At 47.9% G+C, this 15,436-nt stretch overlaps 1 protein-coding gene across 1 annotated transcript in view; it reads right to left on the bottom strand.

Annotated features, from left to right (window-relative positions):
* Nucleotides 1-6,045: 6,045 nt before the first annotated feature.
* Nucleotides 6,046-15,436, bottom strand: part of CEP95 (centrosomal protein 95) — an 84,662-nt gene continuing 75,271 nt past the window's right edge. Inside the window, exons 20-22 of the mRNA XM_054977550.1 lie at nucleotides 7,007-7,153; nucleotides 6,851-6,922; nucleotides 6,046-6,772 (exon numbers count right to left, since the gene is read on the bottom strand). Of these exons, the coding sequence (XP_054833525.1) occupies nucleotides 6,593-6,772; nucleotides 6,851-6,922; nucleotides 7,007-7,153 (399 nt within the window). The 3' untranslated portion in view covers nucleotides 6,046-6,592. The remainder of the gene's footprint in view (nucleotides 6,773-6,850; nucleotides 6,923-7,006; nucleotides 7,154-15,436) is intronic.

The following is a 15,436-nucleotide window of genomic DNA, read 5'->3' as shown; positions in this document are numbered from 1 at the left end:
TTGTGACTCCTGAGTGTTAGTTGGGAGATGACCTGGCTCAAGAGACTTCACAAGTCTCAGATCCTGTCTTTTGTGATGGAGCAGGCTAGATTGAGGGAAGCCCCAATTTTTGAGGGAATCTAGAGAAATTTATGTTGTCTGAGAGAACATAAATCCCAAGGCTGAGGGAAGGCCAGATTTCACCTCAAGAATACAAAGTCGCCTGCTACTTGTTCTTTATACTCTTAGATTATCGACAGTAACCTTATAAATGAATGAGACCAGCAAGTCTCATTCATATAAAGATCGGTCAGTCTGACTTCTGTTGCTGGGAAGATATTAGAATGGATTTTAAAGGGATCGATCTGTAAGCATCTGAAGGACCGCTTAGCGATCCGGGGAAGTCAACATGGTTTTGTCCTCAATGGATCTTGTCAGACCAACCTGGTTTCCTTCTTTGATCAAGTGACGAGCTTACTGGATCGTGGGAACTCTGTTGATATGATTTACCTGGATTTCAGTAAAGCTTTTGATAAAGTCCCCCATGACATTCTAATGAGTAAACTGGAAGACTGTGGACTGGACAATAAGGTGGATAGGGAACTGGTTAGAGGACCACACCCAAAGAGTGGTGGTCAATGGCATTTCATCAGATTGGAGGGAGGTGTCCACTGGGGTGCCACAGGGCTCGGTTTTGGGCCCGGTACTTTTCAGTACTTTTATCAATGATCTGGAGGAAGGGGTAAATGTGCTACTCATTAAATTTGCTGATGATACCAAATTGGGAGGCGTGGCAAAACCCAAGAAGATAGTTAAAATTCAACAAGACCTGAATACTCTGGAGAAGTGGGCGATTGTGAACAGGATGTAATTCAACATAGATAAGTGCACAGTATTACATCTGGGCCACAAAAATGTGAAGCACAAATACAGGATGGGGGATACACTTCTGGGTAGTAGTGTATGAGAAAGAGATCTTGGAGTACCAGTGGACTGTAAACTAAATATGAGCAGTCAGTGTGATGCGGTGGCAAAAACGGCAAACTCAGTCTTGGGTTGTATCAAAAGGGCCATTGCATCAAAATCGCAGGTGGTCATAGTCCCTCTCGATACTGCCTTGGTCAGGCTGCACCTGGAGTACTGTGTGCAGTTCTGGAGGGTTCACTTCAAAAAGGATGTGGACAAAATCAAGAGGGTGCAGAGGAGAGCGACGAGAACAATCAGGAGTCTGGAGATTGATCCCTATGAGGAAAGGCTGAGGGCCTTGAAAATGTTTTGTTTGGAGGAGATTGAGAGGGGACATGATAGTTCTCTTTAAATATTTGAAAGGCTGTCATTTGGAGGAGGGCAAGGAGCTGTTCCACATGGCAGCAGGATAGAACTCGAAGCAATGGGCTTAAATTACATGCAGAAAAGTACAGGCTGGATATTAGGAAAAATGTTTTCACAGTCAGAGTAGTTCAAAGGTGGAACCAGCCGCCTAGGGAGGTGGTGAGCTCCCCTTCACTGGCAGTTTTCATGAAGAGGCTGGATGAATATTTGTCAGAGATGCTTTAGGCTCATCCTGCATTGGGCAGGGGGTTGGACTAGGAGGTCAGTATGGCCCCTTCCAACTCTGTGATTCTGTGAAGTCTGTTTTATATTTGTAAATAGTTTATATCCTCTTTTCTGATCTTATTCCCCTATCCCTGGGAGTAAATAGAAGTTACTGTTCTTTTTGTGTTTCCTTCATGGGTACTGAATTGGGTTGCTAGGTCCCCTAGGGTCCAAACTAAGGGAAGAGGGGTATGTGGGGGAGGGGGGGAAACTAATCAGCAGGTCATGATGATCCTTTTACCATCCCCTTTGGTGCGGAGCATGCCACATGTTTTAACCCCATCCTGGAGCATAAAGGGTATTGGTCAGAGTGTTATAAATTGAGGCCATTGAACATCTTCAATCAGATTGATTCTGAATGTATTAAGACAAAAAACCCAGTGACACTCTAAAGACTTAACATTTGTGATGAGCTTTTGTGAGTTCAGTTTACTCCTTTAGATACCTGTGTGTTTCACAGCCTATAACTATAATGTGCATGACAAGTCTGTTCATTTAATCTGGGCCAGTGTTTTAGATGCCCTGGTCCATGCTAGGACTTTTGGTTTTAAAAGTAGTGGCTTTTGCTATGACTTTGCATAGAGACTCTGCATTCTTCAGTCCAGACAGACAGCACCGTATGGGGAGGAGCAGGCTTGCTGTCAAATCCATAAAAGCCACTTCTTCCCTTCCTGCCAATAATTTGGTGTCTCACGGCAGTGCACAAATTTTGTCTGTGCAAGAGGCCAGGTTCTATCTCTGGCATCTCCTACTGAAAGTGTCTCTGGTAGCAGACTTGTAAAAAATCCTTTACATTCATTGTCCTTTCTCCTTGGTGATTTACTCTACAAGTAAAAAAAAAAAATCAAGGGTCTACTGCCTTGTCCATCACTCACAGGTTTCCTATAATTCTTTTTCATATCTGTGTCGCTTTGTCAGCGCAGACCCAAGATCTTCCCCAGCTCTCAGAGAAGGTCACCTGTCCTCCCAATAATTGAACTAGTCAGTTCAATACTCTTCCTGAGACAGAAAAATGGGTGTTATTTTCAGTGATCTTATTTCAGGTTCAGGTGGTGTATTTTTGTGCACTGTAGACCTTGCTTGGCTGCCTTATTCATACATCTTTCTATCCTTTCTGTAGACAGTTCCTCTGCTGCTGGGGGTGCAAATTATTAGTGGAAGAATTCCAATGCCCCCTTTTTGTTTGGGGTTCATCCGTGGCTGCTTATGAAATGTGACACCTCGACAGAATTTGGTCTTTGGTTTAAGTTTTCAGAATTCAAGTGATACCCAGATTTTTCTTCTTTCCTAGACAGAACATACATGCACCATTCTTGAGCTCTCAGCACTGGATTTCCCCCATGGTACTCTTTTGATTCTGTGCCTCTGGAAGTTGGTGCCATCTCAGGGGCTGCCCCTGCAATGTGGGGGCCCTGCTGTGAGGGTGTTTCTCCAGGTGGCTCCCGGTCTTTGGTAAAATCAATTTGGCATACTACAACTACCTTCATCTACAGCACTAGATATAGTTTACTTTTCTTTTTAGTGCAAATGTTCCATGTTGTCGTACGATTCATTGCAATTATGTTTTCCTCAACTAACAGGCACAAACTCTGGAGGCATGGACTATTTGGCCTTGCCACTCGCTAACAGTCCATACTCTGCCCTTTTTTGATCCTTTGCTGCCAGGTGTCTGAAGAAGGGAGCTCTGACTCTCAAAAGCTTACGCTCTGAAAATCTTGTTGATCTCTAAGGAGCCACTGGACTCAAATCCTACTGTTCTGCTGCAGACCAGCATGGCTATCCCACCTAACTTTGCTGCCAGGGACTCCCTGTCATTGGGGAATACCATTCTAATCTACTGGTAAGGTACATTTTTCCCCTGGCCATTTTTGCTGGGCAGATTGCTCTGCAAGCAGCACAAGATTCGTTCATGGTGCAGACTGTCCATCCTTTCTTTGGCCCCGTCAGGCCTGCTTCAGTTTTCATTATTCTGGTGGAGATCTGCTGTTTTCACTCTCAGACAATTTCAGCAATTTTGGGGCAGTTCCTTTTCCTGCACTATAGTAGTCAGTGTTTTCTGAGCTGAAACTGCTGCTCCTTGGCTACCATATCTTGCATATCTAAGTGCATAAGAGCCTCTACTGAGGCAATGGTAGGACTCTTGTGCTATCAATTATGTTTCAGCCATCGTTTAGGACTCAAATACTCTAAACTTTCCTCTTCCTTACTGGCTTTCCAAAGACTTTCGAAGTAGGGATATAATCCTTTGTTAATTATCTCCCTAGTTTTTTTTAAAATGTGCAGTGCTTCCACTTATGGGATGAGAACATTGTGGGTTATAACCTATGTCCCCCCCCCCCCCCATTCATAATGTTAATGTGTTCAATACCCTAGCCAGGATTTGTTACTGGGAATGGGTGTCCTTGTGAGTAAGTGGAGAAATTAGAGGCAAGGAAGACGGCTAAATGAGAGGGGTAACAATGGAATCTCCACTGGTAATTTACGGAGTCCCTTCCCAAGGAGGCACACAAAGCTGATGTTCTTAATTAAAGGGTAGTTTTATTCAAAGGGCAAAATTCATACACACACATACAAGATTGCATACAAGCACATGAGAGGCCTAAGAAAAACAATGGTGAAGATGGAATAGATTTGAGGGCTTGTGATGTGATAAATACCTCAGCTCCAGTGGAATCCATCCAGAGAGCAGAGAAGTCCATGGAGGGAGAGCTTCAAATGCCAGCATTCTTGGCCAGGAGATCAAGAGGCTTAGGATAACCTCAAGGGAGCAGCACTTCGGATCCAATAAGAGTGCACAATTTGAATGGGGCAAGGGTCCTATTCTTATAGGGTAAACCATGCCCTGAGGTGGGAGAGCCCTCCCGGCCATTGGAACAAAGACTCCAACGGTCAGTTCCTGGGAATAACAAAGGTTTGATTACCTTGATTGCTAGCTGCTGGGGTGCGTAAAAGAGAATGCAAAGTCTCTCCTGGAACTGCATAAAAGGGGCAGTTTGTTAATGGATTCCACCGGAGCTGAGTTGATTAATTTAGTTGGGGAATGTACCTTTCCCAGGAATGAATTATAAGAACTTATGAATGCTAATTGATTTCTCCTTAGTCATGGGCTGGGGATCTCATCACAGAAGGAGGGAAAGGAATGTGCTAAGTGGGAAGACACTGCGAGACCTTTCTTGCTCTGGATTCCATTAGGAGCTGAGAGGACTGTAAACTAAAAATTGCTGGTCACTCAGCATTTACATGCAGCATTCCATTCATGCCTGGATCTCCTGGGCAGGACTCAGCAATTGCTAGCTGGAATTCCCATTTGCAAACCAAACTGCATTTAATCCAGGGGCCTTGTGATTTTATATCACAGGTAGCTATAATAATATCTATTAAAGCCGGTGGAGGCTGGGCCGACTGCTTAGATTCCCTATCATTGGTTGGCTTTCAGTCTTCGTGTCTCACAATGCTATCATTTGGATTAGTCAGGCTCCATGATAGACCTGGCAGTATCCTTACACAACCCTTCCTTTGTGGGTTGGTAGAGGATATCACACTTCGTCTTGAGAGCATGACTGTTCAATGCCCTTTATTTAGCATGGCTAACTCCACCAGTGCATTATTTTCCCATACCCCTTTCCTACTTGTTCTTTGGCAGGGACACTCATAGAGAGCTCCCTGCTTCTCTATAACCACCTTGGGTGAATGTCAATATGGGATGCTAAGTATCTGGGGGGAAGGCAGTCCCCAAGGTCTCTTGCTTTGAGAGCTTCACAACCTCCTCCTTCAGTCAGTGAGCTTGCTATTGTCCTAGTGTGGGACTTCACAGAAGGTACAAAGATGACAACAGAGGTGCACTTACCTGTGACTGTTGTTCATCAAGTGGTCTTCCTTGCAGGTACAAATCCCTCCCTCCTGCCCCATTGTGAACTCTCTAGAACTTTAGTTTCTGGAGGATCTCTGGCAGCAGCATGAAGAGAACTGTGGGAATAGTGGCTGTCCTCCTGGTCATGTGATTTTTTTGGGCAGAAAAGTACTAAGGGGAGGAGGGGGCACTCCTAGTCTTCTAGAAAGCTCTGTGGCTGGCCTGCACATGCACAAACCCCAATGTGGGCCTGCACAGATGACTACTTGATGAACAACAGTTACAGGAAATTCCAACTGTGTTTTCCCCATCTGGGAGGAGGAAGAGATTAAGCTCTTCCCTTCTCAAGCAACAGAGTTCTCCCACCAAAGAGGGTGAGTATAGTATTATTGTCCATGTGTCCAGGCTCTTCCCTGTGCTGCAAGGTGAGTAGTTAATGTTTGCTCATTCATGCCCCCCCCTTTCTCACTTGGGGAGCTGATCTGTTTGCCCCACTTCACTCACCCCTTCCAAGCTGGCAGCGTCTTGTGGCTCCCACTGGGAAGAAGCAGACAAGCTTTGCTCTTTTTCTCTCAGTGGGAGGCAGCTGCAAAAAAAGAACCGGGGTGGGTTGACAGACACTGTCCAAGCAAATTCTGGCAGCAGGCATGATGAAGCACTTATAGTCCCATTGAGCCCTATAATAAGGGCTCAAGCATTATTTTTGGGCCCAGAAGAAACTTGTAAAATGTTCCCCCCACACACACACGGCGGGGGGAGGGGGGGGAGAGATGTGCTGCTGTAATACTAAAACTTGGGACATTGTCCAGCTGGGCGTCCTGCGTGGCAGCTAATGCTAATTGCTGATCAATAGTAATCCTTTAGTTTGGAAAATGTGCCTGACAGAAGTTGTTCCAAACTGTTTATCACACTTTTTTGGAAAGGCAAGCATTAGATTAGCTGCACGCAAAAAGTTTGTTTTCTAAATGAACTCACTTTGGATTTTAATACATTCTAGATTATCTGTCCTTGTGGAAAAGGGCTTGATGCCTTTAGGTGCAATTAGCAAACTTTTATTTAAAAAAAAACTTTAAAAATGTCATACATTGTAAACAAGATTAAGGCCCACTTTTAAGCAGCAAATCAAGCTATTAACTTCATAGATGCCCCCATCCCCTGCAGCCCACTTTAAAATAAGTGATAGTTTTTGCTGTATTGAAAGGAAGCCATCTGAAGTCTAGACCTGAGGCGATCAGCTTCTAGCTCACGGAAAAACGAATTATCGTCATTCTGAATGATCGCATCCTGCAGCTCTTGGATTTCTTTCTCTATCTTGGATCTAAATTCACGCTTCACTTTGCTCAGCGTCTGAAAGAAAGCACTGGCATTAACGAAAAGTGTTGATTAATTTAGCAACATTCTGACAGTTAATGTAATGAGTCTTACTCTTGCCTGTGTTCTCTCTCTGGCATGGATTTCTCTACGTTCTTCTGAAACTGCTTCTGCCAGCATTGAAAACTAAGCACAACACAAGAAGAGTTAATTTTGTGCAACATCCTTGCATTATAGGAATGGTAACATTATAGGAAGGAATGAGCGTACCTGATCCTTGTAATAGTTCTCCATAGACTCTAGTTCTGCCTGGTGTTGTCTCATTTGCTCTGCACGTTTATCCCTGGCGTACGTTCTCAGCTCATGCAGTCTTTGCTTCTGAATATCCAAACCTTCTTCAAACAGTTTTTTAAATATCTGCCAAACAAAATGACAAACACAGCTAGACATAAAGGGTTCAAAATGGATAACCATGGTAGTCTGTCCGTAGCAGTAGAAAAGAGCAAGAGTCCTACAATTTCTAATTGGTATGCTCGCCTCTGGGATTATTTTATATTGAAAAAACTCTCAGACCAATTAGACCAACAAGAAAATCAAAGCTGTAAGTCCCACCTGTTAGAGCAATGGCTCCCAGATCTAGAACATTTTAACTAGTAAGGATTCTAGGATCCAAGCTTCTTCAACCTCTGACAACTACTGGTAGGGTATAAATGTTCTCCTCTATATGGTTAAATGCTGAATATTAGGCAATACATAATTGATAAATGTTATAATCTTGTGGCCGAACAGTTCATGTATCTTGGATAAAGAGATAGGCTTTACATTATAAGAACTGTTATGTATGTTCACTATTTGTTGATGGTTATTGTTTGTTAATGTTTAAAAAAACCATTGGATAAAATATAAATTAAAAAAAACAGAAAAGAAAAGAGCAAAAATCCAGTAGCATCTATAAGACTAACAAAATTTGTGGTAGGGTAGCTTTTGTCACAGTGCACTTCTTCAGATAAAGCTAGGATGTGAGTCCATCTGTCCTTATATCTAGGAGAGTGGAGTGATTACAGAAGCTGAAATATAATAGCCAGTGAATGACAATAGCAGGTGTGATTGAATAGGGTGGAGTATGCAAAGGGGTAGTAGTGGGTGTGGAGAAATCAGCATTGGTAATGAGGAAGGAAGCCAATGTCCCAATTCAGTCCAGGTGGGAGCATTGTCTTCATTATCAGTTGCAATTCAGCAGTCTCTTGGTAGTTCTGTTGTAACAACTAAAGGTTTGAAGCCACAGAGTACCAATTGCACCAATCCCACTGCAATTAACACACTCAACTCTGCATCAGGCCCACAAGTTCAATTCATTATACTGAAAATGATGGCGCCCTCTCATAATATAACCACCCTTTTTGCTTATTTTCATCACTTGCTTTGCTTTTTCCTTCATTAAGTTCCCTAGAATGCTTTTCATGTTCTTGCAACATCTTTGTCTCAACTATCTCCATTTCGTTAATAAATGTCACAGGTAGGAGGGGCCATATTGGGGCTTGTCTACTATGGGCATCCCCTGCCAGGAGCCCTTTAGCCCCACACAGTCCCCTCTTTTCTTCCTGCCCCTTCAATCCTGAAGCAGGCAAGGGCCTTACTGGCTGCCACCTCTCTAGTCTGGGAGTTCAAGCAGGGAGTATCCCCCTCTCTTTTTCCTTCCAAACAGTTCTCCTCTTCTTGTGAGGACACTGCCAGATGGCTAGTTGAGCTTGAGATGTGGGGACCCACAAACTTTTTTACTGAACAAGGTGAGCAGGCCCCAAACAGATGTGGGGGGGAGAAACACTTGTGATTAGAGGTGGGCACAGACCAGTAAAAACCCACAGACTGTTGGGTCCGTGGTCTGTTGATTTTCACAGACCACAGACAGACCCGCCCCAGTCCGCAGACCGGTTCGTCGGTCCATGGTCCATCACTTCCGGGAGCCCTGAGACTACCCCTTCATATTCACAGATTCCAAACTCACAGCGAGTCTTCATCAGGCTCTCCTCCAGCCACCCTCCAAGTTTGCCCAAGATTGCAGTTTGGACATCTGAATTACAGACCCCCAAAGTGGCTGCCCCCAGCAAACTTCCAGTACATAGAATAGGAGCCACAAATGCCAATTGACTTGCATTGGCTTGCAGCACCAAAAAGTTGCAATGAAAACATGGGATTGAGTTGGAGAATCTTCCTCTGAGAATGGAATGACGGCCCCCCATAGTGGGATGACGGTTCCTGGGAGCAGAAAACCTGCTTTGAGGGGACGGTAAAGGAGATGTTTTGGGGAGACAGCAGGAAAATTCTTTTAAAAGACACGAAGACAGACAATCTATGAGAGGAGGGTAAATTTTGGGGGAAGATGTTCTTTGGGGAGACAGGAATATCCCTGTAAAGGAAATGATAGAGGCAATCCATGAGGGGAGGTTAATCCTGGGGTGAATGAGAGTCTTCTTGGGGGACTAGAAATCTCCCCAACGGGCTGGCTGAGGGGAGGCTGGAAGCACTGACTCTGGGAGGGAGAACAATCGTCATGAGGAGGCAGGCCTGGGCATGGGGAGGCGAAAAGACAGGAGGACTCTTAGGAGGGGCAGACACATGGAAAGGAGGACGAAAGTGAAGAATTTGTGGGGGACAGACCAAAAGTGGCAGGAGGCAGATGTGGACAGCCAGGCATCGGCAGGTCTCCATTGCACATCGGGATTGCATTCCCTAAAGAGGAGCTCCACCAATGGAGGAAGCAGAGGCTACACTGGTGGGGAGGGGGTGGCTGTCTCTAGGAGCAAGAAGCCAGACTTTCAAGAGGGGGAGCAAGCTGTGCATTGGAACAAGAGAAACAACAGTGCAGTTCAGTTCACCCTTCCAACCCTGCAAGATGCCTATGGGTCTTCCTGGGGGACTTGGGGGTCATGACCCTGATGGTCGGCTGTGTAGGCGCAACGGGCTCCTGGGGCAGGGGTGGCCCGCCACACCTCCCCCGGTGCCTGGGAGGTGCCCACCTGGAGAAGATGGGTTCTTTGGACAGCGGTCGCCCCTTTTTTGCATGACCAGGAGATCGTCAAGTGCTGCCTGCCTCCCTTACTTCCCCCATGGGCCACGGGCTCCAATCGTGGGGGTGGTCACCAGGGTGAGGTGGGTTTCGTCAGTGGTCACTCCCTCCTCAAGGGCCCAGAAGGCATTCAGGGATCCGCCACCCTTCCTTCCCCCAGGGGGAACATGCTCCAGTAGTGGGGAGGTGGGGTGGCCCCCAACACCCCCCTTGTGACTGGAGGGGCAACCACACCACATTGTTCAGGTGGGTTTCATCGGTGGCAGCCCCCTCCTCATGGGTCTGGGAGACTTCAGGGACCTGCCGCCCTTCCTTCCCCCAGGGGTGATGGGCTTCTGTAGCAGGGGGTGGCTCCCAACACCCTGCTTGTGATGGGGGGGCAGCCACACCACATTGTTGAGGTGAGTTTCTTTGGTAGCCACCCCCTCCTTGTGGGCCCGGAAGGCTTCAGGGGCTTGCCGTCCTTCCTTTCTTTCCCTGGGGGCGGCGGGCTCCTGGAGCAGATGGTGAGGTGCTCCTGTATTTGGAAGGACACCTGGGGGAAGGAGACTTGTGCTTTTGTATTCGAGAAGAACCTTCCCCATGCTTGGGGGGGGGGGAGACTTGTGCTCCCCTATTTGAGAAGACCCATCCCCACACCTGGGGGAAAGAAGGAGACTTGGGCTCCTCTATTCGAGAGGACCCTTCCCTACACCTGGGAGGGGAGACCTGTGCTGCTCTATTCGGAAGAGGCCTTCCCCACACCTGGGGGAAGGAAGGAGACTTAAGCTCTCCTATTTCAAGGGCGCCTTCCCCACGCCCAGGGGAAGGCTATTCTAAGTACCTTATGGGATGCCTACAGTGGCTGCCTGCAAGTTCATGGAATGGATGCCTTCCCCGACCAGCTGGAGCAGGTGCTCAAAACAAGGAATTTTCAAACCTCCTGTCTTCCAAAAATCCACCTCACTGACATGGTGTCAGCAAAGGAAGAGGTCGGTGATGTCCTGAGGACATGGGCCATTTGGTTAATGTGTAGCTAACGTGGATTCTCAGAGACTACTTTCTGGACTTTTCATTCCACAGAACCCACCTCACCAACGTATTGGTAGTGATAGTTTTCTACCCAACCCAGGCAACAGGTTGATGAGAGACCAGTTTGGGGGGCCGCAGCAACCGTGAACCCACCTCCCCAACGGGCTGGCAGTACAAGGAACACACCTCAGTAATGTGGTGGCCATGAGAGAAGCATTCTTCACCTCATGTTGAAGCAGAGGCAGCAGAATTTCATTCCCCTTGCTGGGGGAGAGATTTTGCTTCTAAGTTAATGGGCGTTGGGCCAAAGCCCAGATCCTCCAAGATACTGGGCCTCAGACTCTGGCACTGAGACTGGGAAGGGCTTCCAGCTTAGAACAACTAAGTTTTTCAGCTGGAGCAGGGGGCGAAAAGGCAGAAAATGGGAAGTACACCCCCTCTCGGTGAGAGCATCGCCATCGATAGCTAGCAGCCAGAAGGTACCTCACCAGCATGGCAGACACACGGTGGGCTTGATTGCTACCCAGCCCAAGAGCATCTCACAACTAGATGCAGTGGTGACAGTAGACCATTCCCTCTACAAATGAGCGGCAGCACTCAGCATAACCTAGGTCCCCGACAGAGAGGGATGGGAGGCATAGGAGCTTGAACGGAGAAGCGCACTGATGTCAAGAATGAAACTGGGCGGGATTTGCATCAACAGTCCAAAGAAGCCACCTCACCAATGGAGCGGAAAGGAACAGATGGATGGATGCCCTCCCCACCTTGGGGGAAGGAAGTCCCGCTTGCGGAGGGCCATCTCCCCCTGGGAACGTGAAAGAAATAGCTGGATGGACAGATGGATGCCTTCCCCCTTAGATGGGGAGAGCTGAGCCCCCCTGGGATAGGAAAGCAACGTTGGGATGCCCGTTCCTCATGCTGAGCAGTGGCCACTGACCAAACCCACCTCCGGGACGTGGCGGCAGTGCCCTCCTTGGGGTCAGAGAGGGTGACACCAAGTCCTCAGGATGGTGAGTGGTTACCCCCCCCCCAGACAGGAATGCAACAGGGAGACTAAATCCCCAGGATGGGGAGTAGTCAGACCCTAGGACAGGAAAGGAACCAATAGATGCCCGTCTCTTGTACTGAAGAGTGATGGCAACTCCTGCCTCACCAACATGGCAGTGGATGCCTCCCCCACCGTCAGGGAGGGTGAAGGTAATTGGAAGTCCCTGAGGAAAAGGGCTGTGCATGATACCTGCCTTACTCAACTTCAAGGAAGGCTATTCTAAGTCCTCACCAGTGGGGGGGGGGCGCTACCCGCAGGGAGTAAAATTTCAACACAGGTCCATCCTCCTATTGAGGAGCAGAGGTCAACATCAAAAGTAACACCCCTCACTGGCAGGGTGCCTGCGACGGTGCCACCCTCATCCAGCAGGGACAGGTGCTAAAAATATGAACCTTTCCTGCACCCCTGCACGGGAGGTGCATTTACACCCGTCGTGGATGTGTTTCAGCTGGCCAAAGACACCTCACCGATGTGGTGCTGCCTGTGATGGAAAGGGAACGGATGGGGTCACAGATATCTGACCCCAATGGTCTTTGTGGCAGAGCATACCTCAGGGGCTGAGAGTAGCGTGTCTTTCGATGATGGTGAGAGACAATTGCTCAGAATAAGAACTTTTCCTGCCTCCTGTCAACCGAAAACCACCTCACCAACGCAGTGCTGCCTGAGATGAAAAAGGAACGGATGGATGCTCTCCCTACGTCTGCGGGAGGTGATTTTTCTTCCCCTTGCAGGGGGAATCCATTACCTACCCTAGCACACAATTGAAACAGAAGGATGCCCCATCATTTGAGAAGCAGTGGCCATCAGAACCCACCTCACTGACAGGGTGACTGCGATGGAACGGAAGGGAAAAGAAAGGTACCCACCCCAAGTAACCTGCCTTGAAGGGTTGTTGGGAGTAGGGGTGTGCGCTTCGAGTATCCAATTTGGCAAAAATTCCCAAATTGGACCCGATCTGTAAAGATTCGGAAACCTCGAATCAAAGGTTTCCGAAGTGATTCAGGTTGCTTCCGGAAGCTTCGGAGCCTTTCCCAGGCTTCAACTGGCCTGCAGGGGAATTCCCCCCATGGGCCAGTTGACGTTTAAAGGGCTCCCTCCCACCACCCCACTTACCTGTGCCTTCCCAGCGGTGATGGAGCAGTGTGGGCAGCAGAGGCGGAGGCTGCAGCCTTCCCTGCCACCCAGCTAGCTGCTGCCATGGCAGAGAAGGCTGTGCATGTTGCGGAGGCCCAGCTCCGGCCTTCCTCACCACCCAGCTGGTCTTCTTCCTGGCTCCATGGCCAGGAGCTAGGTAAGTGAGGTGGGGTGGTGAAGATGGGGGGGACTAAGTGGGGGGGAGGATGGGCTTGGAGACATCTTCTCCCCTCACTTCAGTATGCTCCGAAGCTTTATGGAGCATACCAAAGTGAATTAAATACCCAAAGCCAAAGCAGCTTGCCACTTTGGCTTTCAGGGTATTACAAATCATTTTCCTGCTTTGGGAAAATGGGTGACAGATGATTGAGGTTCCAGCCCCTATGCACCAGGGCATTGCAGGCCCTGCAGCGCACTGAACAGGGGTTGTTGGGGAGGGTTACGAAGTGTTGCCAAAATGAAGGACTGAGACGACGACCGGGAGTTGGTGAGTCGGGAGGAGGACGGAGCCATAACTGCTGAGGTGAGGGGCTGGGACGGGAGGACAGACTGCAGGCAGGTAGAGCCGCAAGAGGTTGGGATGTGGAGTAGCCAGTAAGAAAACAACAAAGTCTCCTAATGCAGCTACCTAACTGGTCTCTACCATACCTGGCTCGTCCTGGGTCCAACCCACTCCCCTCCATGGCTGATGGATGCTCTACTGCTGGTAGTGGCTTCTCTGCCACTCAGCTCTTGGAAGAAAAACACCTTCCCACTTCCTGGCATTGTGTTATGACTTCTCTTATTGGCTCAGCCTTGTGGTGATGATTGGTCTTCCTTTCCCTTTAATTTCACCTGTCCCAGGCTTGGATAGCATCTGGGAAATGCAGACCCAGAGGGAAAATCCCAATGAGGCCCGAGGCCTCCAAGTGAGAGTGAGGGAGAATGCACTGAGACCTCCAGCCTCTCCACTATCAGCCTTGGGTATAGGAGAAGGAAGGCAGTGTATCAGTTGTAGCACGTGGACCTAGACTCTTGACAACAGTGGAAGAAACTTTTCAGTACAAGGGTGACTTTTATCCCCCTTCAAAACTGATTGCCAAAAATTGGCATTTCCCAGTTAAGGAATAGTCAGCTGCCAATCACCAAGTATTTGCTCTGCCAAATAATTAAACCCCAGGACCAAGGAAACTTCTGTGCAAATTTCATGTGGGCTCTGCAAAGGAGGGAGCGGCAACATCAAGATCTTCAGAGACGTAAGACTAACACAGAGCATGATGGATGTAGATGCATCAGGTTTGATTTTTGTTTTGACCTTGCTTGCCTCATCCCTCCTCAGTGGATGCCTCTTTTTGTAACTTCTAGTTCCACTACTTTGTGGCTCCCCCCCCTTCTCCATAGTCATCTCTTTTTAAGTCTTCTGGGGGCTATATTACTATCTGCTCCAGGGGTCATTTCGTAGAAAAAGAGCTGGAGGAACTCATTAGCATAGCTCATTAGCATATGCCACGCCTCTTGCCATCACCGGAAGTGTCATTAGTATAACTGATTTGCATATGCCACACCCCCTGACATCTCCTATTCTAGCTGTTTTGGACCCAATCCTGGCCATTCAGGGCCGAAATTGGGCCCAAAATGGCAAAAAGGGGCTGAAAATGGCTGAAAAGGGGCACAAAATGGTTAGGATAAGGCCCCTGCTGAGTGGAAGAGTGATCCACCACCAGTCAGAGGCCCGACCCAGGCCATTTCGGTCAAAATGGGCCCAAAATGGCCGAGAGTCAGGTGGGTTGGGCTACCTGCCATGTGACCTCTTTGGGGAACTGCCGGAACTGCGTTCCTGTGCATTCCCCCTCGAAATGAGCCCTGATCTGCTCTTTCCTCTCTGTTGCTAGAGATGAAAAAGGAGAAGGAAGAGGTTTCTTTTAGGCTCCTCTACAGTCTTTGTAAGTGCTAAGAGTTTTCTGGATGGCTCTCTACTCCAAGAAAGTAAGTTTTCCAAACCAGACAGTAGCAATCTTTAGCTGCAGAATGTAAAGCTGCTACACCACAGAAGGACTGCTTCGGGGAGCGCGGGAGGGGGAGGCAGTAGTAGGTAGTAGGCAGCACTACGACCCCTGCAGACAGTTTTTTTTATTTCCCTCGCCCTCAAGAAATTACATACACAATAAACATGGGGCCTCCTTGAGAAATAGGGATCATGGTTAAGGGTTGTCAGCAAACTGGTTTAACAAATAATTGTTTAAGACATGACCAATTTAAATATACTTGCATATTATACACGTATGGGAACTTCAGCATTAAATTAACTTGTCATTCTGGGTGGCAGAAAATAGAGTTGCGCTTACTGTAACTACTGTTCATTGACGTCTTCTGTGCAGACACACATGAGACTGCGCCTGTGCAGGCCTGCCGACCGGATTTTTCTTTTCTAGCTAACGTCCACTAGGGGGCGCACGTCCAA

The sequence above is a fragment of the Eublepharis macularius genome, chromosome 4 (assembly GCF_028583425.1).
Source record: "Eublepharis macularius isolate TG4126 chromosome 4, MPM_Emac_v1.0, whole genome shotgun sequence".
Lineage (NCBI taxonomy): Eukaryota > Metazoa > Chordata > Lepidosauria > Squamata > Eublepharidae > Eublepharis > Eublepharis macularius.
Note: the sequence above shows the minus strand (reverse complement) of the source record. Positions and strands in the feature narration are given on the sequence as shown.